Source organism: Bos indicus x Bos taurus, chromosome 28 (genome assembly GCF_003369695.1).
Source record: "Bos indicus x Bos taurus breed Angus x Brahman F1 hybrid chromosome 28, Bos_hybrid_MaternalHap_v2.0, whole genome shotgun sequence".
Lineage (NCBI taxonomy): Eukaryota > Metazoa > Chordata > Mammalia > Artiodactyla > Bovidae > Bos > Bos indicus x Bos taurus.
The window spans coordinates 2,303,071-2,322,274 of record NC_040103.1 but is presented as its reverse complement, the minus strand read 5'-3'; the positions used below and the strand labels follow the sequence as shown (position 1 = coordinate 2,322,274).

At 51.3% G+C, this 19,204-nt stretch overlaps 1 protein-coding gene across 2 annotated transcripts in view; it reads left to right on the top strand.

Annotated features, from left to right (window-relative positions):
- Positions 1 to 15,865, top strand: part of PGBD5 (piggyBac transposable element derived 5) — a 97,834-nt gene extending 81,969 nt beyond the window's left edge. Inside the window, exons 5-8 of one of the 2 annotated variants that reach the window (XM_027530575.1) lie at positions 2,772 to 2,969; positions 12,422 to 12,527; positions 13,947 to 14,166; positions 14,854 to 15,865. In XM_027530575.1, coding sequence (XP_027386376.1) covers positions 2,772 to 2,969; positions 12,422 to 12,527; positions 13,947 to 14,142 — 500 coding nt within the window. In that variant the 3' untranslated portion in view covers positions 14,143 to 14,166; positions 14,854 to 15,865. Of the gene's footprint in view, positions 1 to 2,771; positions 2,970 to 12,421; positions 12,528 to 13,946 lie in introns of both variants that reach the window. The other variant, XM_027530574.1, reaches the window with a different exon arrangement.
- The last annotated feature ends 3,339 nt before the right edge of the window (positions 15,866 to 19,204 follow it).

Below are 19,204 nucleotides of genomic sequence, written 5' to 3'. Positions count from 1 at the left end.
CAGGTCGGTACAGGTTTTCTGGGTGCTCCTCTTCATGTCCTTTGTGATGAGACCAGGCCATCCAAGGAGTTTTGCTAGCGTTTTATGGGCTGCTGTAACAAAGTGCTACAGAGTGAGTGACTCATAGACAACAGGGATTTATTGCTCACAATTGCAGAGGCTGGACGTCCAGGACGGGGTGCCAGCATGGCTAGATGAGGCTGCAGACTTCTCCCTGTGTCCTCACGTGGGGAAAGGGGTGAGGGAACTCTGTGGGACCTCTTTTATAAGGGCACCAATCCTATCCATGAGGGCTCTACCCTCCTGACCCAATCGCCTCCTGAAGGCCCACTTCCAGATACCATCACCTCACATCAGGCATTAGGTTTTCGACGTAGGAATTGGGAGTGGGGCACAAATATTAAATCCACAGCATCAAGGCACAGCTTCTCCTAAGGCTCTTAGGGAGTCTGAATTCTGCATTCTGCAAACTGTAATGTCACCCCTTCCAGTTGGACAGAGAATTGTGTGGATTAATACAGGCAGCTGCACAGTGGGCCTCAGAAAGGTGTTAGCTCCCCTCAGTGCTAAAATGCCTGGTTCATTTGTTGAAAAATTGAGCAAGCCTTCCATGGCTCTGGAAGAACTGGGGCTATAGAAGCAGATCCTGGCTGAGTCGGGGAGCCCCATGGCAGGCTGCATCTGTCTTCACTTGGTCCTGCATTTGGGATTTATATTCCGTCCACTCAGAAAAACCTAGAACACCCCCACTCAGCTCCTCCAGAGACTGAAATTGCAGACCTGTTGCTTAGCAACAGATCTGAAGTCTGGCCTTAAAACCAAACCCTCTCAAGTAATGGGGAGCCCACAGCTGCCAACCTGCAGCCTCAGCGACTGTGATGAGGCAGCCCCTGGGTGCTTTCCTTCTGCCAACCTGGGCTGTACCTCACTACGCTGGTTCCAGCAGGGCTCAGGGTTTAATTGTTGAGAGAATTCAGTGTGGACAGATCAGACTTTGTGAAGCAGGGCCGTGGAGGTCAAGTTGGAGAAAATTGGCCCCAACGCTCACGAACGCAGCGCCGAGTGTCCCCATGTAAGAGCATGTGGTGAGCACTAGGGCTGCCGTGTCCACTGGCTGCTCGGCTCCCAGTGTGAGTGTCACGGGCATGGCGTGGAACCCCCAGGGTTCCCAGAACTGTGCTAACGGTTTCCGTGGGCCCTGCAGGCCCGAGGCCACCTCATACCACCTCGTCACCTGGACCGAGGGTCACATGGTATTGTTAGGACGCTCTCATAGCGTGGGCCTGGCGGGAATGGTAGGTACAGAGTTGGGGCACCAAAGGCTTCCCCGAGACCTGGGCCGCTGGCCTGTGTTCTGGGAAGAAGAGGATTCTCCCCGCTCAGGGAACTAGAGGATGGAGGAGAATCTTTTAGTGGAAAAAAATAATTAGACATGGAATTTGAGTTTTTCCAAAAGCAAAGATTTTGTTACCTGTTAGAAGCATCTGAGGCTGTGAACCCTCGCATATGACCTCCTGGGCTTCCCCTGCAATGCCTGACGTGCGAGGAGGTGGTCTCCACGTTGCCCATGGATGGCTGCCTCCATGGGCAGGGACTCTGCGTTCTCTGGTCTGGTGACCCCAGGAAATTCTGACAGGCAGCCAGGGTTGAAGTCATAGCCGAGAGCCTGGCTGAGCTCCTGGGCGCATGGAGACCGCTTTGTAACAGTATTCACATGAGAATTGCTATTTTCACAACTAAACTTGTGCACTGCTAGATTCTCTTCTTCTGTTAGAAAAATGCAGCTGCTCTTTGGGTGGTTGTGTTCATCAAGCCTGGTGGGCAATTTTAAACGTTATCCTCATTCATCTAAATTCTCTTCTTGTTTTGAAGACAGATTCTTGTTTGTAAATCTCGCAGTCTGGGTATTTGGATCCCGTTGGTGGGAGCTGTGGGGAGCCCTCTTCTTTTGGGCAGCAAGACTGGGTGTGCCCCCCAAGGGTCTGACTGAGGTGGCGGAAGGACAGGAGATCATCAGAGTCCTTCCACCACAGAAGGTGACCAGAAATTCATGCCCATGACATTGGGGAGACGATTCCCCTGTCTCTAGTCAGAATGCCCCTTCACGTCTCCTCTGGGCATGGGGAGAAGTGGGCTTCCCCATGGCTCCCAAGGCGGGGCCATGAGCAATGAGGACCAGGAAAGACCTCGAGTCCTGGAAGAATTTGGAGAAGCCTCCTTATTTCGGTTGGTCTCTGCTTGCAGGGCTCCTGCTGCAGGCAACATTCTAGGGTTCAGAGGCCCTGCTCAAGCTCTTCCCCCAGAAAACTCCGCCACTCACCACCCCCACAAAGCACATGTCATGTGATGACTCCTCCCTCTGCCTTTCACTTGGCTGCACATAGGCAGAGCTTCCTGAAGTGCCCTGCAGATGGCGAGTCTTGGTGAGAGGGGTAGGGTACATAGCTGGTTTGGGTTTAATGATGCCTGTCTCCGCCTGCCCAACTAAGAGCCTGAGTTCATGTGCATCATGTGAGCTCAGAAGTTCTAGAAGCAGATGGGAGAATGGGTCCACAGGTTCAGCCCTGTACTGGCAGGTCGCAAGCCCTCTGGCCGTGAGAACTGCTGTCTTACTGCCGATGCTCTGCTTGTGTTAGATCTTCTGTGTGATCTTAGATACATACAGAAGTGTGGGGGAGGCAGCACATCTGGGATGAAAACTCCAAAATTTCCCATCTCTCCTGGGGAAGCAGGGGAGCCGCCCTGAGGCTGTGCGGTCCCTTTACCCGCAGGGATCTACTGTTGTGGCCTGCTCAGCTCCAGGAAGAGTGACTGCACCGGCCTGCCGCCCTCCATGCTAAGCAGCCCAGCCACACCACCTGCCCGGGGCCAGCACAGCATCCGGATGAAGGGGAGCATGTCCCTGATCTGCTGGTACAACAAGGGGCACTTCCGCTTCCTGACCAATGCCTACTCGCCCGTGCAGCAAGGTGGGCATACTGGGGGCCCCAGGTGGGGCTCTGGAGGCTGGGCTTGACCCCTGCCCCTCTTTAGCTCTAGGCCGTGGAGTGGGTGATGCCTGCTGCCTCTTACATGGAGGCTGTCCCTCCTGTGCCCACAGGCTGTCAGCGCCTGGGGACTTGTTACATCAGGAGAAGCCATGAGGCTGGCCTTTGCAGATGACCTGAGCAGTTCCCCCGTAGGTCCCTAGGTCATACATAGTGTGATAATTGGCTCTGTTGAACAACATTTACATAATTGCTTCATCATTTAGGATTCTTTGAAAAATCTAATCTCATGGGAGGAGGACAAAAGTCAACCATTCTTATCTTTCAATGTTTGTATTTAAGGGAACCCACAGCTCAAACATTATTAAACAGCAGAAAAGGAAATTGCAATGACAAAGGGACCCTTTACAAAAGTACTTACAACTTCCCTGGTGGCTCAGAGAATCCACCTGCATTGCAGGAGACTTGGGTTCGGAAAATCCCCTGGAGAAGGGAGCAGCTACGCACTCCAGTATTCTGGCCTGGAGAATTTTGTGAACAGAGGAGCAGGCCACGGGGTTGCAAAGAGTCAGACATAGCTGAGTGCCTTTCACTTGGAGTGTACTTGAAACGTCCCTTGGGTTCCTTTACGTTAAGACATCTTTGTCTTTACTATTGGGCTTCCCAGGTGGTGCTAGTGGTGAAGAACCTGCCTGCTAATGCAGGTTAAGAGACGCCTTAACCTGAGGCGTTAAGAGACGCCAGTTGGATCGGTGGGTCAGAAAGATCCCCTGGAGAAGGGAATGGCAACCCACTCCAGTATTCTTGCCTGGAGAATCCCATGGACAGAGGAGCCTGGTGGGCTACAGTCCATACAGATTCAGACACAACTGAAGCAACTTAGCATGGCAGTCTTTACTATTAAAGGAACACTGCCAAGGAACTCAGGGGTGTGTGTGTAGTGTGTGTATTGCTATGCGTGTATGCATGTGTGTGGTATGTGTGTATATATGTCGTGTGTGTGGTATTTAGCATCTCTCGTTCACTTATCCCCATCCCTCACCTCCACACACACCTCGTGTAACATTTCAGTGCAGGTTACAATCAAGGCACATGGGTGTTGTTACCCCACTCAGGGGTGTGGGGGTGGGGGTGGCAAAAGCCGACCCATCAGGTTCTATATCAAGGGCACATAGAGGAGAGTTTTGGAATTGCCCTTGTCAGCTGAAGGCTGGATTGCCCTGGACTTCTGCTGTCTTTCGGCTTGGGCCTCGGGGCGGGACCAGAGGATCTCTTGGAAGGTATCTCCTGGAAGTAGCTTGGAAGGTGTGGGTCTAAGATGTTGGAGTTGCTTCCCACCAAATTATTTTAAGTGATGGCCTCTGAAGCGATGTCCCAAAGCAGGAGATTGCCCATGTCTGAACTGGTGCAGTGAGGTGGCAGAGAAAAGACTGCATCTGGGAACGTTAGGGAAAAGCCTGCAATGGGGTCGAAAACCCTAAGTCTCAAAGACTAGAGCCCTTTGATTAGACCAAGGGAAGGAGCAGGAGGCTGTTAAGGGGCAAAGACAATAAAATTGGGAGGGTTGGTTTTTAAATAAGCGGAAACGAGTATTCGTGTTCAGTTCAGTGATACTTTCCTTTTCTAAAGTGTGCTCTCTGTTACTAATCATGAAGTTCCAAATCCTAGACACCCTTAAAAATCTCGAGGTGTGTGTCCACAACCTGGCCACAGACCGACCCCCACCTCCAAGCCCCTGAGCCCTCCCCACCCCGTTAGGGCCTGTGGACACTGTGAGCCCATCTGGGAGAGAGGAGACCCTGGGTATGGGTCTCACAGAGTAAAAGGGGCTCACAGAGTAGAAGCTCTGATGTCGGCATGCTCCCCACTTGGAGTCCTTTTCCTGGTTCCACCCAAGGGCCTTGCTGCTTAATGGAGATAGTTCTGGTGTGATTGTCCTTCTGCTGTGCTTCAAAAACATTATTTTTTAAAACGACCTAGTATTTCATCCTTAGATTGTGTCATAATTCTTTACCTTGCTCCCTATTAATGATCATTTTTTTCACAATAGGAAGAGTGATATAGTGAAGATTTTTATAGATAAATCTTCAGGTACATCTTTGATCGCTTCCTCAGAATAAATCTAAAAGTTAAACGGTTGTGCCGAAGGGTCTGAATGGTTTTAAGACTCTGATGCTGTGCCAAAAGGCTGTACTTATTACCACTGCAGTGGTTACAAGAGACTGAGATTTCTCCTGCTATGCCAACACTGTATTTGTTTTCTTTTCTAAATTTGTCAATAAGATGGCTGCAAATGCTATAAAATTTTAACTATAAATTGTCATGACTGTTGGTGAGGTTGAACATCTCTTCATGTGTTTATTAGCTGATTTTCAATGATTTTGTCATGTTCTTATAAATTTTTCATTAGAAGTACTTGTCTTAGGAACTTGACACGTTATGAAAGATTTTGTGCCCATAGCAGGTATTTTTATGCATTTGTTTTCCTTTTGCTTTTATTTATGGTCAGTATTTTTAACATTCAAAGGGTTTTCATTTCCACATCGGCACAGCTGTGGAGGGGCTTCCTAGGTGGCACTTGTCGTGAAGAACCTGCTTACCAATATGGGAGACCTAAGGGACTGGGGTTCGGTCCCTGAGCTGGGAAGACCCATGGAGGAGGATATGGCAAGCCACTCCAGTTTTTGCCAGGAAAATCCCATGGACAGAGGAGCCTGGTGGGCTACAGTCCATAGGGTCGCACAGAATCAGACTTAGCAGGCATGCACTGCTGTTAACCATGTTATTTGTTCTCATGCTTAAAAAACCCCTGCTCTGGCCCAAGGCCAGGTAAGTAAATAGTTCACCTGGTTGTTTAATAATGTGATTTTGTGCTCTTTGCACTTGGAATTTATTTTGGTATGTGGCATCAGTCAAGGTGCTACTATTTTTTTTTGATAAGTGGCAAAGATTGGTTGACCAAGCAGCCCCACCTCTGTTCCCGAACCATTGATCAAATAATTATTTTTTCCCTACTTATTTTAAATATCACCCAGATGACAGAGTCTCCTATGTTCTAAAGATTGCTTGCCAGCTTTATACTGTCTTCTATTATGAACATATATGCTCTTCTAAAAGATGAGCAGAATTTCCCATTTCAGAAAACATGTAACTACTTATGAACAGTTTGTTGTTTAGTCACTCAGTCGAGTTTTAACCTTTGTGATCCCATGGACTGCAGCATGCCAGGCTTCTCTGTCCTTCATCATCTCCCTGAGCTTGCTCAAACTCAAGTCCATTGAGTCAGCGTTACCATCCAACCATCTCATCCTCTGTCATCACCTTCTCCTCCTGCCTTCAGTCTTTCCCAACATCAAGGTCTTTTCCAGTGAGTCAGCTTTTTGTATCAAGTGTCCAAAGTATTGGAGTTTCAGCTTCAGCATCAGTCCTTCCAATGAATATTCAGGGTTGATTTCCTTTAGGATGGACTGATTGGATCTCCATGCAGTCAAGGGACTCTCAAGAGTCTTCTCCAACACCTCAGTTCAAAAGCACCAATTCTTCAGAGCTCAGCCTTGTTTGTAGTCCAGCTCCCACATCCATACATGACTACTGGAAAAACCATAGCTTTGACCTTTGTCAGCAAAGTGATGTCTCTGCTTTTTAATACGCTGTCTAGGTTAGTCATAGCTTTTCTTCCAAGGAGCAAGCGTCTTTTAGTTTCATGGCTGCAGTCACTATCTGCAGTGATTTTGGAGCCCTAAAAGATAAATTCTGTCACTGTTTCCATTGTTTCCCCATCTATTTGTGATGAAGTGATGGGACCAGATGCCATGATCTTTTTTTTGAATGTTGAGTTTTGTTTGAATGTTTTGAATGTTAAGTCAGCTTTTTCACTCTCCTCTTTGACCTTCATCAGGAGGCTCTTTTGTTCCTTTTCGCTTTCTGCCAGAAGGGTGGTGTCATCTGCATATCTGAAGTGAAAGAAGAGAGTGAAGTCAGTAAGTCATGTCCATCTCTTTGCCACCCCATGGACTGTAGCCTACCAGGCTCCTCCATCCATGGAATTTTCCAAGCAAGAGTACTGGAGTAGGTGGCTATTTCCTTCTGCAGAGGATCTTCCCGACGCAGCAATTGAACCCAAGTCTCCCATATTGTAGGCAGACGCTTTACCACCTGAGCCACCAGGGAATCTGAAGTTATTGACATTTCTCCTGGCAATCTTGACTCCAGCTTGTGCTTCATCCAGCCCGGCATTTTGCATGATGTACTCTGTATATAAGTTAAATAAGCAGGGTGACAATATACAGCCTTGACGTACTCCTTTCTTGATTTGGAACCAGTCTGTTGTACATGTCCCATTCTAACTGTTGCTTCTTGACCTGCATACAGGTTTCACAGGAGGCAGGTAAAGTGGTCTGGTATTCTCATCTCATGAAGAATTTTCCAGTTTGTTGTGATCCACACAATCAAAGCCTTTAGCATAGTCAGTGAAGCAGAAGTAGATTTTTTTTTTTAATTCTCTTGCTTTTTCTATGATCCAGCAGATGTTGGCAGTTTGATCTCTTGTTCCTCTACCTTTTCTAAAGCCAACTTAAACATCTGGAAGTTCTCGGTTCGTGTACTGTTGAAGCCTAGCTTGAAGAACTTTGAGCAGTACTTTGCTGCCGTGTGAAATGAGTGCAATTGTGCAGTAGTTTGAGCATCCTTTGGGATTATTTTTCTTTGGGATTTGAATGAAAACTGACCTTTTCCAGTCCTGTGACCACTGCTGAGTTTTCCAAATGTGCTAACATATTGAGTGCAGGACTTCCACAGCATCATCTTTTATGATTTGAAATAGCTCCACTGGAATTCCATCACCTCCACTAGCTTTGTTCATAGTGATGCTTCCTAAGGCCCACTTGACTTCGCACTCCAGAATGTCTGGCTCCAGGTTAGTGATCACACCATCATGGTTATCTGGGTCATTATGATCTTTTTTGTGTAGTTCTTCTGTGTTTTCTTGCCACCTCTTCTTAATATCTTTTGCATCTGTTGGAGCCATACCATTTCTGTCCTGTATTGTGCCCATCTTTGCATGAAATGTTCCCTTGGTATCTCTAATTTTCTTGAAGAGATCTCTAGTCTTTCCTATTCTATTGTTTACCTTTATTTTGCATTGATCACTGAGGAAGGCTTTCTTCTCTCTCCTTGCTATTCTTTGGAACTCTGCATTCAAATGGGTATATCTTTCCTTTTCTCCTTTGCTTTTCACTTCTCTTCTTTTCACAGCTATTTGCAAGGTCACCTTAGACAGCCATTTTGCCTTTTTGCATTTCTTTTTCTTCGGGATGATCTTGATTCCTGCCCCCTGTATGATGTCACCAACTTCCATCCATAGTTCTTCAGCCACTCTGTCTATCAGATCTAATCCCTTGAATCTATTTGTCACTTCTACTATATAATCATAAGGGATTTGATTTAGGTCATACCTGAATGGTCTAGTGGTTTTCCCTACTTTCTTCAATTTAAGTCTGAATTTGGCAATAAGGAGTTCATGATCTGAGCCACAGTCAGCTTCCAGTCTTATTTTTGCTGACTATATAGAGCTTCTCCATCTTTGGCTACAAAGAATATAATCAATTTGATTTTGGTATTGACCATCTGGTGATGTCCATGTGTAGAGTCTTCTCTTGTGTTGTTGGAAGAGGGTGTTTGCTATGACCAGTGTGTTCTCTTGGCAAAACTCTGTTAGCCTTTGCCCTGCTTCATTTTATACTCCAAGGCCAAACTTGCCTGTTACTCAAGGTGTCTCTTGACTTCCTACTTTTGCATTCCAGTCCCCTATGATGAAAAGGACATCTTTTTTTGGTGTTAGTTCTAGAAATTCTTGTATGTCTTTATAGAACTGTTCAGCTTCTTCAGCATTAATGGTTGGAACATAGACCTGGATTACTGTGATACTGAATGATTTGCCTTGAAAACGAACAGAGGTCATTCTGTCACTTTTGAGATTGTACCCAAGTACTGCATTTCAGACTCTTGTTGCCTATGATGGCTACTCCATTTCTTCTAAGGGATTCTTGCCCACAGTAGTAGATATAATGGTCCTCTGAATTAAATTCACCCATTTGGGTCCATTTTAGTTCTCTGATTCCTAAAATGTGGATGTTCACTCTTGCCATCTCCAGTTTGACCACTTCCAATTCCTTTTTTCATGGACCTAACATTCTAGGTTCCTATGCAATATTGTTCTTTACAGCATCAGACTTTACTGTCATCATCAGACACATCCACAACTGGGCATTATTTCCACTGTGGCTCAGCCTCTTCTTTCCTTCTGGAACTATTTTTCTGCTCTTCTCCAGTAGCATACTGGCCACCTACCAACCTGGGCAGTTCATCTTTCAGTGTCACATCTTTTTGCCTTTTCATACTGAACATTTTAGGGATTGATTTATTATTCTTTACTCCAGATTCTAAGGGAGAATGAGCCCTCTTTCAGAAAGTGTGAGCCCTGTCGTTGTTCAGTTACTCAGTTGTGTCCAATTCATTGCATCCCCATGGACTGCAGCATGCCAGACTTCCCTGTCCTTCACCATCTCCCTGAACTTGCTCAAACTCAAGTCCATTGAGTCAGTCATGCCGTCCAACCCTCTCATCCTCTGTCATCCCCTTCTCCTCCTGCTTTCAGCCTTTCCCAGCATCAGAGTCTTTTCTAATGATTTGGCTCTTTGTATCAGGTGGCCAAAGTATTGGAGCTTCAGCATCAGTCCTTCCAGTGAATATTCAGGATTGATCTCCTTTAGAATGGACTGGTTGGATCTCCTTGCAATCCAAGGGACCCTCAAGAGTCTTCTCTAACATTATAGTTCAAAAGCATCAATTCTTCAGCACTCAGTCTTCAGTGTGAGGGTACACAGGCTCTTTAAGTTACATGCTGTCATTTACCCAGGGTCATCCCCAAGAAGAGCCAAATCCTTTTTGAGTCTTCCATCTCCCTCTTTGCCCATAGAGTTCGGAGTCCATGACGCTCGTGTGGGTGTGGAATGTCTGCATATCAGACATCGGGTCTGTGTGTCAGGTCTTGACTCATTCGCTCAGACTTAGAGAAGGGCAGAAAGGATGTCAGCCCAGCCAGAAAAAAACCTGGAGGAGGTGGAGAGACAGACCCCTGCAACAGGAAGACAGGTAGTTCTGTCATAGGCCCACGTGAACCTACAGTGTCACAGAGGTTAACTCTTAGAATATAGATGTGCAGAGGGTCACACCCAGCCACAGACATACAAGGGTGCTCCCAGAGAGAACACATCATCCCTGGTTATGACGTCAGCAGAGACAATAAATATCACATAACCTCTTGTCAATATTTCCAATGTCTAAAGTTTTTCAGTCCTCAGAAAAGGCTATTAATAGGGCTGCAGTCTCACCCTTTTCATCTTGAGTAGTATCTGAAATCTAAGGTATCACCAGGGAGGAGGCTGGACTGGTAATAACCTTGGAGAAATGCTCAAAGAGACTGACAGAAACCTGGATTTTGAAGCCAGTCTCCTCTTTCCAGCTGTAATTCTCATTTAAGTTCAAAAGTGTGAAGGAATAGGGAGGAACCTTCTTCCCCCGAGAGGAGAGGAGCAGGCCTCTCACACCTGGGTGAGCAGCCCTGGAACTACCGCCCTGCCGGTGCTGAGGGCAGCCGGTAGGGACCGCAGGGCCCCGGCCAGCACCACACCCTCATCCCTGGAGAGTGGGCCCAACCTGCTGGGACCCTGCTGCCTCACAGCGAGGCTTCCCCTGCCTTTGGGAAGAGAGAAGGGAGGGGATTTTATCAGACGGCCTGACCTGCTCATACCCACATGGATCTGGGAAGCCCTAAGGGGCCTCTTTAGCCCCAGAGGAGGCTGTAGTTGAAAGTCAGGCAAATTAAAATAGAGCCAGCGATGGGAAGCCTCCCCAGGCCATGCACCCAGGCCAGGCGTGAGGTGGGGGTGTTTGCTCACTTGTGTTTGGGGTTGGGTGGTGAGCACAGGCTGAGGGCAGGTCCCTGCAGGAAGGGTGCTGTACAGAGACCGCCCTCCGTGGAGGTGGAGAGCCCGGCCTTGGAGGACCTGCGTGTGGCCGCGGCACCTGGCAGTAGAGTGTCTCTGTGGAGAGAGCCTCTCTCAGGATCTGGGCCCCAGGAGCCTCTGACTGGGAGAAGGCCCTGGACGGGCACCGTGGTCCTTTGAACTCTTGAGGCTTTAGAAAGCGTGTTGCCTGGGTGCAGCCCCAGCGTCCCCCACACCTCCAGAGCGAGCTTCTCAGCCTCTCATAAGATCTCCAGACACTTCATCAGTGCAGAAAGTCAGTATTTGGGGAGCAGGGATGGGAGGCAAAAAAAAACTATTCTGGTTTAGGGCTGAGTCTCAGCAGATGGACCTGTGTGACTCTTGTCTCCCGCCCGTCCCTCAGTAGGAAGGGGGTGACGAGCCATTTTTACTTCAACTACTGGAGAAGGGAAGGCTACCCACTCCATTATTCTGGCCTGGAGAATTCAATGGACTGTATAGTCCATGGCGTCGCAAAGAGTCGGATACGACTGAGCGACTTTCACTACTCACATGTATTTAAGCAGCGCTAACATTTCACAGCCCTGTGAACTAATCCCTGGAAACAGTGGCACTCTCCACCACATGGTGCTGCTGCAGAGGAGGCTGCTCAGAGGAAATGCTGTGTAGCCCCCACCACACTTGACCGTCCTTCCAGCCCACACATCACCTCTGAGGTGCAGTGGACGCCCCCCCAGTCAGGACGAGTCTCGGAAGACAGGTTGTTGGGCAGCAGGCTGGAGAGGGCTGACTGATCTCTCTCTGCTTCTCACTCCTGGTCGGTGGGATGTTTCACTCTTGCCATGACTTTGGTCATGGCCCTGGGACTCAGTTATACGGTGTTTGAAGGCATGTGAGAGAGTGCATTTGAGGATCAGTGAAGGGTAAAGGGTTCTGTCCACGGGAGGCATGGAGGAGCCTGGGGTCAGGTGGCTCCTGGTTCTTCTGAACCCTGCCTTGAGCAGAGCAGGTGGACTGGTCCCCTGGCCCCCTGACAGGGGGCCAGGAGGTGGCCACCTTCTCGCACCGCTCTCAGACCTGGCGGAAGGAGTGGGAGCCTGGGGAAGGGAAGAGGGGGCTGGTGAGTCCTGGCCTCCTCTCTGCTCTCAGGGCCCCATCGGGTGCTGAGCCCTACTCCACTCACACTCGCCTTTGCGCCATTATCTGCCGCGGGCCCTGCCCTGGTCTGTGCTGTGGCTCCATGTTCTTTGCTCACCTGACCTTGTTTTCCTCAGCTCCCCTGAAGCTTCAGTGATGTTGTTGATAGTGGTTTTTTCCCATCTTCTCCCCTGCTGTCTGTTTTGACAAGCAGGCAGGATGGAGAAGAACGTGATCTGAATGGGGGTCTGCAGGGGAGGCTCAGAGGGGATGCCCCGCCTGTCTCTGCAGGAGTGATCATCAAGAGGAGGAGCGGGGAGATCCCCTGCCCCTTGGCCGTGGAGGCCTTCGCCGCCCACCTCAGCTACATCTGCAAGTACGACGACAAGTACAGCAAGTAAGTGAGCCGGCACCGGTAAGCGTCGCGGGGGCCTCACCGCTGAGAGCGGGGGGCTGCTGGGCGGTCAGCTGCCCTTATCAGGGTTGACAGATGAAGACCCTGAGAGAGGAAATCCTGAGCCCTCAGCCTGGCGTCCCCCCAGGGCCCAGCCACGCGGCCACCCCCGCCTCCCACTGCCTGGCCGCCTGCACTGCGGCCCTGTCTATTCCCCTTCTTCCACGTCCGCCATCAGGCCGACCCCGCCCGCTATTGTCCCTGAGGCCCTGCCCTGCGTCCCCTCCGCAGACGGGGCGCGGGCCCTCATGTCACTGGGCTGAGCCATGGTTACTTAGTCATTTCACGTGTGAGTGTGAGTGTGCTCAGGCACGGTATCATCATGAGTGCACACATGGTGTGCACCACACGCATGTGTGTGTACGTGTTCATGCCCCAGTGCTGTCTCCAGGCAGCTCCCATGCCCACATCGGGAGCTGTTGAACCTTGGCCTGTTAACTACTGGGCCTGAACCTCACAATCTAAAACAGGGCGAGACTAACCCAGAGGGCGGTGGGCATTTTCTCAGCCCTGCTTGAGGGTCATTGATGTCTCCCAGGCTGCTTGGTGGGGAGGGCAGTGCAGGAACCTGGGCCTCCTGGAAAAAGCCAGGTGTAGAGGGCGCCCCACTCCCTCAGAGTCACTGCACTGTCTTCCTGGAGCCCTGGCCTGCCTGGCAGCTCACTGGCCTGGGCGGTGCTCACAGGGCAGCCTGTGTGATGGAGCAGACATCGTAGGCTGCCCTGGCTGGGCACTTCAGTGGTGCTGAGGTTGCCGACCCTCCAACACCCGGCATTTGGGGTGCAGAGACACACGTGCATGCAGAGGACAGCGGCACAGGGGCGGGTCCTGAGGCGGGGCTCTCCAGCAGAGAAGGCTCTCCTGAGGTGACAGCTGTCCTCCGTCTGGGGGAAGGAGGGGTGGTGAAGAGAAGAGTGAGGAGCTGCGGGTGGTCGCAGCAGGAGGGGCTCGGGACACTCGGCACTTGTGCAGGGAAGCCCTGCAGCCCTGTGTCCTCCTGAGCTCCAGCCACACCACACAGGCTCAGGACGTGTCACACAGGGAAGCCCCGCAGCCCTGCGTCCTCCGAGCTCCAGCCGCACCACACAGGCCTGACTCCTGGTTTCAGTGGCCCCTGCGGTGCCCGCCTCCTCACACCTGATCCCTTCCTAGGGACTGTTTTCATCTTAAGTAAAGTTCACGTGCCTGAGCCTCAGTGAGAGCTGCCCTCCCCCCTCCTTGTTCCCCCCTCCCCAGCCTGATTCCCACCCCCATGCTCCCGACAGCACCCCGTTGAGCCCAACGAGGCCTTTGGGAATCTCTCCTGCACGGGGTGCCTGGGCACCATCTGAGTCAGCCCTTTTTACCCTTCTGTCCTCTTAGGTATTTCATTTCTCATAAACCGAACAAGACCTGGCAGCAGGTGTTCTGGTTTGCCGTCAGCATAGCGGTCAATAATGCCTACATTCTGTACAAGATGTCAGACGCCTATCACGTGAAGAGGTACAGCCGGGCCCAGTTCGGTGAGAGACTCGTGCAAGAGCTGCTGGGCCTGGAGGATACCTCTCCAAGCCTCTGATGTCCTGGGCGTGGCCCAGGCTAGGTAAGGACCAGGTCCAGGGAGGGACGGGGGAGCCTGACGTCTGACCTGCCGGCCAGAGACCCGGAGACACCCTGTGTGTGGCCGCAGTCCAGGCAGGGTGCTCAGGGCCTCTGGAGGGGCCAGCACGGACCTGGTCAGAGGGTGGCGCCATCCGGTTTCCACACAGAGAAGAGCACGGCTTCCCTCCGGAGAGTGGCCACCACCTTGGAGTGAGCACCTTGCAGGTGTGGCCCTGAGCCAGACCTTCCGTGCCACCAGCGCAGGGCAGGGCACCCTCACAATCCCTGTGGAGGCCATGGGGAGCCCGTTCAGCACAGGGGACCTGGGAGGGCTGCTGCCATCATGGGCGCCAGGGATGGAATGAGCTGGTGAAGATGAAAGATGTCCACGACGTGGTTCAGGTCACGCAGTGTCTGAAGGCCATGGGAAGGGAGCCAGCTGGGATTGTTTGGGGGTGTGTAGGAACCCAGAGGGTTTGCCAGTGTTTGCCTCAAGTGGGCAGCTCAGAACGGGGCTTGTAGCAGAAAAAACACAGGCTGGCATCGCTGAAAGGCAGTGTTGGCATGGGGAGTGGGGCCACTCTGGTGTGTGCACGAGGCACTCCTGCCTGTCCCGGAGTGGCTGGTGTATGGGGAGAAAGACGGTGACAGAATGGCAGTGAAGTGTGACGCTGTTTTTTATTTTTAGATATATCTTCAGGTTATTTTCTTACTGTTGCTCAAGATCTTCTGTAAAAGGCAATGTCCCTCTTCTGTCCTCACCCTCTCACCCCGCCCTGTCGTGGCTCCTTGCATGATCACGGGCCTGGCCTGAACCTGGGCCAGAAAGGGTACTTTGTGTCCATCAAACCATGGGGGCCTGGGGGCCTGAGCTTTGCACAGACGCCGTCACCGGCAGAATTACTTGTCTTGGAAAATACACAGCACGGCTGAGACAACAGATTGTCTCTGTGGGTGACCACTCTCTCTCATGTGGTCACTGGGCAGTGCTGGCCAGCCTCACTGCCCGCCTCGTGATGGTGTGGTGGGCATTGGCAGACCCACCTGTACAGCTTGGCTGCGTGTGACTCCCAGGGCCTGGGGTCTGCTCACCACAAGCCTGAAAGGCCTCCGTGATGAGCAGCTGGCAGCAAGGGCTCTACTTACTTCTCAGAACACCTGGGCCTTCTCTGAACCAAGGTTCACACGTCTCCCTGGGAGACCTCCGCTAGGGTGGTCGGCTGGTCTGGCTGTCCCCACCGATAAGAAACGAGTAATTTCTGAAGTTACGTGATCTCCCTTCAACCCGGTTAACGTCGCCCCCTTATTTTTACAAGTGCAAACCTCCTCGACTCAGGCTTTGGGATGTTCTTCCTTGTCACCGGTTAATCACAAGTGTTGCTGGCAGCATGCTCCAGATCACACCGTATCTACCCAGTTCACGATGTCACCTCGCCCTGCGGTTTTAATTCGATGCCACGGATTGTAGGCCAAATTTTAAATTGTGTTTCAAAACACCTTTGCCGTGTCCTTTAATTGGATTGAAAGAACTTTTACCACATGGAGAAATCTATTTTTAATTTGTGATGCTTTTCTACAAGGTCCACTATTTCTGAGTTTAATGCATTTCCAACACTTAGGGAGACTCTAATGGAAGCTAATGAATTTTCTTTTCTGTCCAAGTAAGTAAAAGAAAAAATAAAAGTCTATTTAGATGTTGACTGTTTGTTAATATGTGCGTTTGTTTAAAAGGTCAAAGACAAAACTCCAGGCCACTCTTGTGAGTCTTGATTTCTTGTATAATCCAGTATATATGATCTTGCCACTCTAGTATCATGAACCAAGAGCAGTTTAGAAGAAAAATCCAGTTGACTGTTGGGTAGAAATGCACGTGATGCCCTGTCCTGTGACTGCTTAGTTGTACTGATAGGTGCCTCTGCCATCAGACACATCATGCCTGCCTCCACCCGGGTCTGTCCTCTGCTAGGCCGTGTGTCATTCTCATTCAACACCAGAGGTGCTGCTGTGACCAACAGTGGGTGACTTCACATTACCAAGTAATTATAGAGGAATTACGCCATATTGGTGCTCTGGTTTTGAGATGGTGGCCACTGGTTTCTGATAAATGATTGAGAGACCAGCAGGTTAGCTGGGTTTCTGGTGGAGCCTGTTGTGATAGCACCAGCTCTAGGGTTCAAAGGGATTTCTCTTCTCTTTCTAGGAGGACAAAATGCCAGGCAGCACTGACTAGGAAAGCCTGCAGGGACCCGACTGCACCCATGGATGGGGTGTGGGGTGACTGGTCAAAAGTCACCCGACTCCATACCTCCCTGGGCCTGAAGGCTGGCAGATCCACACTGGACAGGCTCACTGGGAAGCTGGCCATTGTTCTTGACCAGGAAGGGGCCCAGCTAGAGGTTCTCAGGGGAGAGGCTGCCAGCAGGGCCCTGGCAGAAGCTGGGAGGTAGGTGGCCCCCTTCATTCTGTGGCAAACCAGTCCTGTAGGAGGTCTTTGCTGCAGGGTCTAGAAAGGAAGGGCGGACAGTGAGCTCCCAACCCTGTTGGGAAAGCACCAGCAGGACTTCTAAGCTTCTCCAGAGAACATCTCATAGCTGAATGCAAGGTAAACTGTTGGGTTCCACACAGTTTCTGATGTGTCACATGACCTCAGCTGTCTTTGGAAGTAGGTAACGTAATTCTTGGGCTTCCCTGATGGCTCAGAGGTAAAAAATCCGCTTGCAATGCAGGAGACTGCCTGCAGTGCAGGAGACTCAGGTTTGATCCCTGAATTGGGAAGATCCCCTGGAGGAGGCAATGGCAACCCACTCTAATATTCTTGCCTGTAGAATCCCAAGGACAGAGGAGCCTGACAGGCTATAGTCCATGGGGTCACAAGAGTCGGACACTACCAAGCAACTGAACCACAAACACCACCAGGCAAATTCTTAGGAGAATCTAATTAGGATGATTTTCTGTTTGGATTTGGTACCTTCTTTGGCAGGGTCTGTATTTGTCTTTTCTCCCCACACTCTGCTTCCTTCCCAAAGCCTCAATTTTGAACAATATTTTACTTTGGTCACTGGAACATTACATGAGTATTTCAAAACTCAGGTGAGTGACATAGAAACTTGGCATCTGGACCATTCTGGGCAAAGATGTCCAGTTTATTGACTGCATTAGACAAGACCTGGCTGCCAAAACGGATTAACTCTGCAGCTGTGGCCAAGATAAGATCGCAGATAGACGGGGAGGACCTGGATGCATGGCGGGTGCCGCCGCCACCCTGAGGAACCCTGCCTCAGCATCTGCATTGAGAGGGCCCCTAACCAGGGGGTGAGGCAGGCTCGCCACCACCAGTGAGAGATGTCCCCTCCAGCCTGTGGCAAAGGGAAAAGGCACCCCCCACAGCAGGCCCTGAGGTGGAGGAGGACAACTCAGTGACAGGCTGATGGGAGCGGGGAGGAAGGGTTCACTGACCTGTGCCACGGGCAACCACGCACAGACAGACAGGGCCTCGTCCATGGGCCCAGAGAGCTCCCTGTGCCCCAGTTCTCCACCCAGGTGCCCCACGAGGTGGGCCTGGACACCTGCGTCCCCAGCTTGCAGGAAGGCATTGGCAAAGGGGGCGTTTTACTGTTTACCCAGGTGAGCCGGTGGACCTGATGCCGAGACCATGGTCTAAACCGCTGCACAGACTGTTCCCCAGAGTCATCAGTAGGGCTGGCGGCCTTAGCCCCAGTTGATGTAGTGCCTTTATAGGGATTTCCTCCTGTCTGAGGCTTTACAGACACGTGAGACCAAACCTCTCTTCTGATCTGAAATATTGCAGGTGCTCAAGGTGCACACCCTCCCTGCACCATTTTCTCAGGTGCATTCTTTTCTTGCCCTGGATCCAGGTGGGAGTTTTTGAACTCCCACCTGGAGTTCAAAGGCCTGATGCAGCCCAGGTTGACCTGGTGGTAAGCTGAGGTCTGGGCAGTGGTTGGCCGGAAAAGGGCCCTCGGCTGCAGCCAGCCCTGTGCTGAGCCAGCTGACCTCTCACCAGGCGGCACAAGGGGAGCTGAAGGGGAAAGGGTGCCCCTGGAACCTCTCCCCAGGTGCCTGCCAGCTGTCCTGTGGACCAGGGGCTAGAGGCAGAAGCCAGGTCTCCAGAGCGTCATGATCCCTCTCCTCGGGTACTGGCTGCCCACTCACCAGCTAGTGTCTGTGTCTCGTTCTGTCCCCACGATGGGCAAAGGCTCATCAGCAGTCTTGGGTGTAGAAAGCCAAGGGCTCCAAAGGAAAGGGAACCCAGGAAACCGAACACAGTTCCCAGGAAGTGCCTCGGCCCCGCCCAAGGGCTCCTCAGCCCGCTCTGGAAGAGAGCTCTGCGGACGGTCCTGTGGTTCTGTGCCCTTACTGTCACCCTAAACGCCTTCTGTCTTCATTAGGAAGAGTGCTGAGACTCCGTCACCTAAGCCTTTATTCCATGTGGCTTCTCTGCGTGGCTCATTTTTAAAAGGATTTTTAAAGCTCCTTTCTGGGTATGTCCTCTCCCGTTAAAAGTACAAGAGGGTATCAGCACCAGGGGGCACGTGGAGCGTCGCTCGAGGATGTGAGCAGCGAGTGAAGATGTGCCACGTGTGTTGGGGCTGGGTCTTTCCCCCTGCCCAGAGCACGCCCCTTTTCTCCACCGTCCAGGCCCTCCCAGCTGTGGCCACTGCTGGAGACGCTGCCCTTGGGAGTGCACAGCCATGACTGGGTCTCCTTAAAGGAGAGGAGACACTTGGCTGTGTCCCTTCTTCATCAGCTGCTGTGCTGCAGGTGTAGGGCTTTTTTCCTACGTTACTTGGAAGCGTGCCCTTCTGTGTCCGTATTTGGAGATGAAGGCTGAGGTGCAGGAGAGGCCCCTGAATTCTGTGGGGACTATGCGGGGAAGGAGGAGGTGGGAGTGGGTGCTGGGCTCGTGTGCAGGTGTGAGGGCTCGGGTGTCCGTCAGGCGGGATGGCCTGCGGCAGAGGGTGACGGGTGACACCCGAGACACCGCATCTCCCAGCTGGAGGACCGCAAGGGTAGAGCAC